Raw genomic sequence first — 11,227 nt, 5'->3', positions numbered from 1 at the left:
AGTAACCTAAAATAGAGTCATAAGGAGGAAGTAAACCAAACGTCAAATATGTATTCATACAAATCATTCTCAACTTTGGAAAGCACAAAATAGGTAGACCAAGTGAGTAATAATAGCCTGCACATTGAGAAGAGTACAACTGTGCAATAACAGCCTAATTATGTGTACCGTATCTTCTTCTGTGCAATAACATTTGTTTAATTGACAAGAGATGAATATTTAGGGCCTGATCTACTAACGGTTTGCGTGTATTCCAGCACGTGCAAACTTGATAGTGCACGCAAAGCTGACCGACAAGCTTGTGCGAAGAGGCTCTTAAGTGAGCAAAATAAGACGCGCAATTGTTGTCTGTCTTCATGAATATGCAGAATACATGCTTGTTATCAGAACGGCCACAATACAGGAGGAGAAAACGCAAATGTAATTATTTAAATGTGATTTATCAAGACCTAAACTGTTCTGCGGGAGCTTTTTTTACGTCTTTATTCAGCACAATTATACCATTTCTCAGATGATATAATTGATGATGACTGAAGTGCTGATATCAACCAAACCTAACCCCCCACCCCAACCCCCGGATTGTAAATAATTCAATGTATATACTCTGATGATTAACTAGTGTGATGACTGTATTATGCTGATAGTATATATTTATACCATGAATTGATTAACGTGGACCCCGACTTAAACAAGTTGAAAAACGTACTCGGGTGTAACCATTTAGTGGTCAATTGTACGGAATATGTACTGTACTGTGCAATCTACTAATAAAAGTCTCAATCAATCAATCAAAACGTCTGAAATGTGCGAGCAAACTGGCAGCTGCGCAGAAACAGCTGTGAGAAAGGAGGCGAACACACAGCAGCTCTGTCACACATATGCTTGTCAACATATATGGCCTGTCAAAAATAAAAATATTAGACATATTGTCTATTCAGCAATATCATTTCATAATTTTATAGCTGCTGGGTGACATAAGGGGCTGATTAAAACATCCAATTCATGCGCTTTTTCATACATATGAAAGAAAAAACAACCTTCCTGCAATTTGCATTTTCTTGCATCTGAAACATTCCACACTCGCAGTTTAGTGCCAGCATCTCCCAAGGTGCACCTTCAGCAGACTAAAAAAATGGGTCCTGTTGTAGTTGCGCTATGGGACTGCTTTTAAAATGCCCAGAAAAAGTGGCACATATTACATTTTTCTACTGCGTGTTTTAAAAACAGTAGGAGAATGATCATATGAATGTGCAGTAAACGAGTGTCAACATGGTGAATGCCAAACAGTACACACAAAATCCTCATTTAAATAAGGCTTTCTGCACCATTTTTGCACTTATTGTCAGAAAAATTGTACATAAATTATCAAAAAACTTTCCGTTCTGAGTTCCCAATGAACAGACAACAGGCTGTCTTTGTTGCACCAAGCAAAGGCTTGGAAAATTCCACTGTGTACGATGGGAGGAGACAGGAGGGGTTTATCTATTGTCATCGAAGACCTGCCCAGGCTGAAGCCAGGACCAGCCCAAGCCCGAGGCATCTTTTTCTTTTGTGTGAATGTGACCGAAAACAACGACCGTTTACATACTCCCCATTCCTTTAGAAACAGCTGTTGTTATGTAAACAGGGAAAATCCAAATAAAAAGAGGTGGCGTACAATCTTTCGCCAGAGCGTGGGTGACCCTGTAAGAGGTTCCAGGTCGACACGTTTCTCCTCAATTGAGCCAAATTGAATTCTGTCTCTGTTTATTTCTTTGCTTCTTGTCTCGTTTAATAGATGTCATCAGTGTTTGAACTTGACACTTATCAATTGTGCACCCAGTCTTAGTAGATCACACGTAACACGCCCAATTATAGTACAAACTAAGGATGTAATGATATTAAAATCTATTATCACGGTTATCGTGACCAAAATGATCACAGTTATCATTATTATTGGGTATTGCTGAATGAGCTCAAAAAGTACTTATACACATATGTTTTAATCTTAGTATTTTATGTTTAAATGGCTAAGCTTTTATTGTTTTACCTGTACTGTAGCACTTTAAGATTTATTTAAATGAAAAGTGCGTAACAAATACAATCCGTTGCTATAATTATTTAATATTTCTGGTGGGTGTTGTGGTGTCCTACTCTGTTCAGTGGTCTTTGAACGCACTGTAAACACACTTTGTCTCGTAATCCTCGGAGTATAGAACGATCCCTCTACCAGAGCACAGCCTGTAGGTTCAATGTGCACAATTGAATAGCTTAGTTGCTCAGTCAGCAATGTTTTTATACAAGTTTAGATTGGGGTATCCATCCATCCATCCATTTTCTACCGCTTAGTCCCTTCGGGGTCGCTGGAGCCTATCTCAGCTACAATCAGGTGGAAGGCGGGGTACACCCTGGACAAGTCGCCAACTCATCGCAGGGCCAAGATTGGGGTATATCGTTTCTTAATGGTGAAATACAATAAAGTCTCAGCATTTAAGATGGCAAGCTGGCGCCAGTCAGTCCGTAATATTTTAAAGTGCAGTCATCAATTACAGTTTTTCCGATAATTTTATGTTGAAATGGTAATATTAACCACCAGAAGTTTGAACGCAGTTATCATTACAACTCTGGTGCACACAATTTTATAGTTAGCACACGCTGTTTAGTGCGTGGTCTTTGGAATCTTAGTAGATCAGGCCTTCAGTGTTAAATCTAAAGTTTTTGTTCAAGTGGTATTCCTGCACCTACAGTAATCACAAAAAGTTGAAACGCGTTTGTCTCCAATAGTAAAATATCTGTGCAAAATTCATTCTTGACAACATCAGCATGTGAAAATAAGGGAACATTTCTGCAAAATAAGGGACATGCTGATCTACTTACTGCTTACTGTGGTGCAAGTACGTTATTTTATTGGTTTGCTTTTGTTTTGAAGGATTTATTTTTGTGTTGTCTCTAATGCCCTCGTTGTGCTGCTCCAGCAAAGTTAAAATACAGGAAACTGTTAAGACGCAAGGGTGCTGGGAAATTTATCAGTTACGTTTGGAAAAAACTGGAGTGGTGACAAGGTATGCCAAGATCACGGTCAATGCTTAAGAGTAGAAATAGATCTACCTCACTAACTGAACATTCTTCTCCATTAACAGACCACCGTCTTTTAAAATAGTGTATTCTAAGGTGGTGGTCTCTGCTCATCATTGTGACACTTTGTTTCTCTTTTTTTTATACAGTCTCATCCAGACAATGTCTCAAATCGTATCTTAAGTCTGTCTCATAATTGTTAGACTGACTGATAAACGGCCCACTGGTGTCATTCTCTTCAGGCCCACAGTCGTGCGAGTTGCCTTCGTTTGCGTTGTCAAAGCTGTTCTTGCCGTGGATTTGCTTGAGGTGCTTGCGGAGAACGGGCTTGTGAGCGAACATCATGTCGCAGTAGTTACAGCGGTGAGGCTTGTCCCCGCTGTGCAAGTTCAGGTGATCCAGCAGAGAACACTTCTGGGTGAAGGTCTTCCCGCAGATCTTACACTGGAAGGGTTTGATGCCCGCGTGGACCCGCATGTGCCGGTGCAGGTTACCCTTCTGCGTGAAGGTCTTTCCGCACAACAAGCACATGAAGAGCTTGTGCATCTTAAGGTGGTTGGCGTACTTCTCCAGCTGGCGGAAGACGCGGCTACACTTGGGACACTGGTGGTACCACTGGAGGGGTTTGTCGTAGCTCTTCTGTTTTTCGGCAGGGTTGAACGGAGAAGCAGGACGGAAGGGGTAGCCCGGCATGCTTGGGGGCGCCGTCATTTCACTCCCACGACTGTCAACGGTCGAATTGATGAGCGAGTGTTGGGGCTCGGGCGAGTGCAGGGCAGCTGGAGCACTTGTCGGGAAGGTAGACTCCACAGACTCCACCTTCACTATGCTGATGTCACTCTCCTCCACTTCTTGCACAGGATGTATATTGTACGTGTGAGGAGGAGACTTAGGCTGTATAATGACATCGTCGTCGTCATCAGTACTAACGTCGTCCTCATGCTCCACCCTCTCCACTTCCCGCAAGTGCTCCTGTTCTCTCAAAGCGTGGGAGCACGATCCGTCCTCTTTGACCACTCTTTTCAGCTCGGTGTCGACCTCCATCTTGTGTGGAGGTTGTGGCTTGATGAACTTGTTCAAAGCTTGAGTACACTGCTCCACAATGTGGCCCATTTGGAGGAAGCTGGCCACCGTCAGGTAGTTGACCAGCTCCAATTCAGGAAACTCTAGTTGGCCCGTGTAGCAGGACAGTAGCAGCTGCTGGCCAACCTTTGCCTCCTGGTTTATGGAGATCTGCACTTCATTGGAGTCCTGCTGAAGGATGAACTGGTCTCGTAGGAAAGATGAGCCAGCAGCAAACACAACCTTGTGACCGGGGACTTTAAGCTGGTTGATACGTACAGTGACGTCACAGAAGCGTCGCTGGTGCCGAAGGAGGTTCATTTTCTGCAGCATGGAGTCACCATATGTGGCAAAGTGGAACTGCAGGATCACCTGGTTCTGGGCCATGGTGAACTATGCACCTGTTGAAGACATAAGTGTGAACTCTATCATATCTTCTCAGGCATTTTCTGCTTTGTTATTTTTATTCTGGAGTTTGTGTGAAAATATACACATACATATACATTCGGTGGTGGAAATAAGTACCGTATTTACCGGATTATAAGGCGCACTGCCGATGAATGGTCTGTTTATGATCTTTTTTCATATGTAAGTAGGGATGTCCGATATTTGCCAAAAATTGCGTATCGGCAAGGCATGGGAAAATGCCGATCCAGATCCAGTTAAAAAAAAAAACTCCGGTCCGTGTTTGCCAACGCACCGATTTAAATAATACATTCCACTTTTCTGCTGCTCCGTAATTTCCGTTCCGCATTTTCCAGCACACCTTCAACACATCCACAGGTCTGTGAATTCTCACGCAGTTGCTTTTAGCTGCTGGCATTACACGACAGGCTCTTCTCACTCTTTCCTGTGTCTCCCTCTCACAGACAGCAAGTGCACCTTCTTTACACACGTCACATACTGTCACGTCATACGTCACATACGTATACGTCCTCCCCGAGCAGAGAGGTAGCAGCATGGCTAACGTTAGCTGTGATGCTAGCGCAGCCGTGCGAGCAACGCTCCCTCTAAGGTGCTCGCCTGTGCAATTGCGCACTGTTTAAGCGTCCTCTGCGCATAGCAAATCTATGCCACGCACAAAATCAAATAAAAAAATAAGCGCATAACAATTTTCGACACACGGACACGACAGAGGAAACAGTTTTCGTCATCATTGTTCAAATATTGTGACGTCTGTCGAGACGCTTATCTCCATTCGGTGCCACACGTCCACACCATCAAAATGCAGAGGCAAAAATTTCCACATTAACACCGTATGAAAAAATTAGTGATTTTTTTAGTTGTGATTTCCTTCTCTGCATGAAAGTTTAAAAGTAGCATATATTAATGCAGTATAAAGAAGAATGTTTTAATGTAGACATGCAAGCCTTGAAAGAACATTTTGAAAATCAAGACTACATTTCCTGCAAATGGGTGCATTTCTACCCTATATTTTAACTTTAGATTTATTCTCATATCAAACTCTTTTGGCTGTCTTTTTGACACTTACATCCGGCGCCCCCCTCCACACCCTGGATTATAAATAATGTAAATAATTCAATGTGATTATCTTGTGTGATGACTGTATTATGATGATAGTATATATCTGATAGTATATATCTGTATCATGAATCAATTTAAGTGGACCCCGACTTAAACAAATTGAAAAACTTATTCGGGTGTTACCATTTAGTGGTCAATTGTACGGAATATGTACTTCACTGTGCAACCTACTAATAAAAGTCTCAATCAATCAATCAAAACACATAGAATCATCATACTGCTGTGATTATATGCATCAAGTGTTCATTCAAGGCTAAGGCAAAATATCGAGATATATATTGTGTATCGCAATATGGCCTTAAAATATCGCAATATTAAAAAAAGGCCATATCGCCCAGCCCTAGTTCAATGATGCCAATTCTGTTTGTCATGTATAATTTTGTCTATTTTGTGTTTATCCTTGGATAAACAGGTCAGTTTCTTGTTACCAACCATTGTGTATTATTCAAACTCCCCTAATTCAGCTGGCTAGTTGTTATCAAGAGTACAAAAACCCTTTTCAACATGATTCTGACAACTAAGTAGGCTAAATAACTTTAAACTTTAATACATGCTCGGATAGGCCAGTATCGGTCAGTATCGGATTGGTCAGTATCGGTATCGGATCGGAAGTGCAAAAACAATATCGGTATCGGATCGGAAGTGCAAAAACCTGGATCGGGACATCCCTAGTAAGAACTCTACACTACTTTATATTAGAAATGGCAACAGCGGAGGATGATTGCCCCATAACAAGAAGATAGAGAAAAAGAAGAAGCTTATCGATTACGGTGTCGTCACGGACTACAAAGGCAGACGCGCGCAATTTTTCAGGATTTATGCAGATACCAGAAGGTAAGAAAAGTTGCTTTTGCATAATATTGCGAAACAAAACGTCAGATAATATGTCTTACCTTATACACACACCATAATAATACTCCTATGTTGAAGCACAGTACAATCCATCAAGCGGTGTGGCTTAATAGCTTACTAAAGTCGTACTAAAACATTTTGATAGATTTTTGAGCGCCATGTGTTATGTTCTATATTTTCAATGGAACATATAAAATGTTGGTGTTGTTTACTTGAGTCATATTGCCATCATAGTGCAGTCTACACGTATCTCTTATGTTTGACTGCCATCTACTGGTCACACTTATCATTACACCATGTACCAAATAAAATTGCTTCGAGGTCGGTAAGCAAAACCAGAATTATTCCGTACATTAGGCGCACTTGTCAAGTTTTGAGGGGCAAAAAAGGATTTTAAGTGCGCCTTATAGTCCGGAAAATACGGTATTTGAGTATTTGTCATTTTACCTCCTAACAAAGAGGCGAACGGTATCGGATTGATACCCAAATTTGTGGTATCATTCAAAACTAATGTAAAGTATCAAACAACAGAAGAATAAGTGATTATTACATTTGAACAGAAGTGTAGATAGAACATGTTGAAACAGAACAGGTAGATGAATAATTCAATTTTACAGTTTGTCCTTAATAATGTTGACAAAATAATAGAATGATTAAATGACACAATATGTTACTGCATACGTCAGCAGACTAACCAGGAGCCTTTGTTTGTTTACTTACTACTAAAAGACAAGTTGTCTAGTATGTTCACTATTTTATTTAAGGACTAAATTGCAATAATAAACATATGCTTAATGTACCCTAAGATTTTTTTGTTAAAATAAAGCCAATAATGCCATTTTTTGTGAGCCCCTTAATTTAGAAAAGTATCGAAAAATACCAAAAAGTATCGAGATAATTTTATTACGGGTACCAAAATATTGGTATCGGGACAACACCATGTGGGCGTCAAAGACACACTGATAAACATGTCATGTTAGTGACATCGCAATATCAAAGTTTAAGTGTAGACGTGCATGAATTGCATCGTATAGCATTAATGACATCGACTACATAATTAATGTTCATGGTTACTGGAAAACGATGCGATTTTCACATTAATTTCGACTAAATTTCGCGACGTTAAGCAGGAATTGTGTTGACGCTGAACAAGGTGATTGTCCCCAATAAACAAATAGTGGATGCTAGTTGCTAACAGTGAAGACTGTCCAAAATAAACACATAGTGGATGCTTGGTGCTAACAGTGAAGGCTGTCCACAATAAACAAATAGTGGATGCTAGTTGCTAACAGTGAAGACTGTCCACAATAAACAAATAGTGGATGCTAGTTGCTAACAGTGAAGACTGTCCACAATAAACAAATAGTGGATGCTAGTTGCTAACAGTGAAGACTGTCCACAATAAACAAATAGTGGATGCTAGTTGCTAACAGTGAAGACTGTCCACAATAAACAAATAGTGGATGCTAGGTGCTAACAGTGAAGACTGTCCACAATAAACAAATAGTGGATGCTAGGTGCTAACAGTGAAGACTGTCCACAATAAACAAATAGTGGATGCTAGTTGCTAACAGTGAAGACTGTCCACAATAAACAAATAGTGGATGCTAGTTGCTAACAGTGAAGACCATCCACAATAAACAAATAGTGGATGCTAGTTGCTAACAGTGAAGACTGTCCAAAATAAACAAATAGTGGATGCTAGTTGCTAACAGCGAAGACTGTCCACAATAAACAAATAGTGGATGCTAGTTGCTAACAGTGAAGACTGTCCACAATAAACAAATAGTGGATGCTAGTTGCTAACAGTGAAGACTGTCCACAATAAACAAATAGTGGATGCTAGGTGCTAACAGTGAAGACTGTCCACAATAAACAAATAGTGGATGCTAGTTGCTAACAGTGAAGACTGTCCACAATAAACAAATAGTGGATGCTAGTTGCAAACAGTGAAGACTGTCCACAATAAACACATAGTGGATGCTAGTTGCTAACAGTGAAGACTGTCCAAAATAAACAAATAGTGGATGCTAGGTGCTAACAGTGAAGACTGTCCACAATCAACAAATAGTGGGTGCTAGTTGCTAACAGTGAAGACTGTCCACAATAAACACATTGTGGATGCTAGTTGCTAACAGTGAAGACTGTCCACAATAAACAAATAGTGGATGCTAGTTGCTAACAGTGAAGACTGTCCACAATAAACACATAGTGGATGCTAGTTGCTAACAGTGAAGACTGTCCACAATAAACAAATAGTGGATGCTAGTTGCTAACAGTAAAGACTGTCCACAATAAACAAATAGTGGATGCTAGTTGCTAACAGTGAAGACTGTCCACAATAAACAAATAGTGGATGCTAGTTGCTAACAGTGAAGACTGTCCACAATAAACAAATAGTGGATGCTAGTTGCTAACAGTGAAGACTGTCCACAATAAACAAATAGTGGATGCTAGTTGCTAACAGTGAAGACTGTCCACAATAAACAAATAGTGGATGCTAGTTGCTAACAGTGAAGACTGTCCACAATAAACAAATAGTGGATGCTAGTTGCTAACAGTGAAGACTGTCCACAATAAACACATAGTGGATGCTAGTTGCTAACAGTGAAGACTGTCCACAATAAACAAATAGTGGATGCTAGTTGCTAACAGTAAAGACTGTCCACAATAAACAAATAGTGGATGCTAGTTGCTAACAGTGAAGACTGTCCACAATAAACAAATAGTGGATGCTAGTTGCTAACAGTGAAGACTGTCCACAATAAAGAAATAGTGGATGCTAGTTGCTAACAGTGAAGACCGCCTTGTGAGTCTTAGCTTTAGCACAGACATAGATAGCAGAAGTATGTGTGGCGGACGATTAGCTGCCATTGCGTAGTGTTAATGGTTGAGGAAGAAACACTCACTGATGTTTTGCTGGTCGCCTCGTCAACAAAACGGTGTAAGAAATCTTTTGCTGGCCTGTCTGTCCTCCACCCTCTCTCTCTCTCTCTCTCTGCCTGTCTGTCCTCTCTCTCTCTCTGCCAGTCCTTGCAGCGACAGACGTCTTCTGGTGACGTCACGTAAGCACACTGCCTCCCACCGCATCTGAGTGCAGTGCAGGGGACTCTAACACAGTCTTCCAATATTATCACGCATTATAGACAACGTTTTGATGAATACATAAAAAAAAACACACATATATATATATATATATATATATATATATATATATATATATATATATATATATATATATATATATATATATATATATATGTTTTTTTTTTAATGTATTCATCAAAACGTATGGCTGGTGAGGCACTGACTTCATCACAGTCAGATTTACAAACATATGAATCCTAAAAAGTATCTTATTCACCATTTGATTGGCAGCAGTTAACGGGTTATGTTTAAAAGCTCAAACCAGCATTCTTCCCTGCTTGGCACTCAGCATCAAGGGTTGGAATTGGGGGTTAAATCACCAAAAATGATTCCCGGGCGCGGCGCCGCTGCTGCCCACTGCTCCCCTCACCTCCCAGGGGGTGATCAAGGGGATGGGTCAAATGCAGAGGACAAATTTCATTACACCTAGTGTGTGTGTGACAATCATTGGTACTTTAACTTAACTTTAACTTTACACATACAAACTGTAGCACACAAAAAAGCACATTTAATTAAAAAAAACCTTATTATGGTCTTACCTTTACTTATAAATAAAGTCCATGCGCCGCTGTTGTGCTGGATTAATGCACCCCCGCCGTAGAATGCACCCCCTGACGGGAGTGTTATATCAACTAAAGCCCTCACTTAAACTTTCCACGTGCAAGATTGAATCTATTTAAAAAAGTGTAACCGAGGGTTTATAAATGTCGCCTATACTGTATGAAACTACAAAATAACAAACACGGAGGCTCCAGTTTACACGAGGACCACTTTATTTACCTTCTTTCAAAAACCTCTGCTCCACTCCAACGTGTCATCACTTCCGCTCTTAGCGCCTTCAAAATAAGAGCTCAAGGCATATACTGTATAACAGCGCTTAACATCACAAAGAGGAAAGCCCATAAAAATAGGTTACAAAAGTTATTTAATAAGAAGCCAAAAAGTGCAAAAACAATAACGTTCGTGTTGGTGGAGTTGTGAATTAGGTACACCTGCAGTCTGCAGGTGTACCTAATGTTGTGGCCCAGCAGTCATTCACAACTCCTCCAACACGAACATTATTGTTTTTGCACTTTTTGGCTTCTTATGAAATAACTTTTTTAAATAGATTCAATCTTGCACGTGGAAAGTTTATGTGTGGGCTTTAGTTGATATAACACTCCCGTCAGGGGGTGCATTCTACGGCAGGGGTGCAGGAAGCGGGATTACTGCGAGCCTCAGCCAGTGCGTCTTTTGCAGCCGTTTTATGATCGCTCAGCACAAGAAATACGTTACACACATACAGTTGTTGACAAAATACACTTTACATTATATACCTCAGCTAACTAAACTATGGAAATGTATAATATAGTTCATATAGCAATACGGTCTCACTGCACAGCAGGCCAGCAGTTAGCAGAGTCCGCAATCCATGGTGAGGCACAACGCAGTGACGTGCCTCAACTGGCTGCTGTTCACCGCACCGTCTCTTCTCAGTATTTGAACGGCAAATGTGAAAATTCAGCGATTTTAAATAAAAATAATCTAAAACGGGTGAAGTTAAATGGAAAATAACTTTATAGTATAA

At 40.3% G+C, this 11,227-nt stretch overlaps 1 protein-coding gene across 1 annotated transcript in view; it reads right to left on the bottom strand.

Moving 5' to 3' along the window:
• The window catches only part of LOC133623042 (zinc finger and BTB domain-containing protein 26-like), an 11,050-nt gene extending 1,523 nt beyond the window's left edge, over nt 1-9,527 (bottom strand). Inside the window, exons 1-2 of the mRNA XM_061985962.2 lie at nt 9,423-9,527; nt 1-4,517 (exon numbers count right to left, since the gene is read on the bottom strand). The exon at nt 1-4,517 is cut by the window's left edge and continues 1,523 nt beyond it. Coding sequence (XP_061841946.1) covers nt 3,196-4,503 — 1,308 coding nt within the window. The 5' untranslated portion in view covers nt 4,504-4,517; nt 9,423-9,527 and the 3' untranslated portion in view covers nt 1-3,195. The remainder of the gene's footprint in view (nt 4,518-9,422) is intronic.
• Between the last annotated feature and the right edge of the window lie 1,700 nt (nt 9,528-11,227).

The sequence above is a fragment of the Nerophis lumbriciformis genome, linkage group LG12, assembly GCF_033978685.3.
Source record: "Nerophis lumbriciformis linkage group LG12, RoL_Nlum_v2.1, whole genome shotgun sequence".
Taxonomy (NCBI): Eukaryota; Metazoa; Chordata; class Actinopteri; order Syngnathiformes; family Syngnathidae; genus Nerophis; species Nerophis lumbriciformis.
The sequence above is the reverse complement of the archived record's forward strand: the minus strand, read 5'-3'. Positions and strand labels throughout refer to the sequence as shown.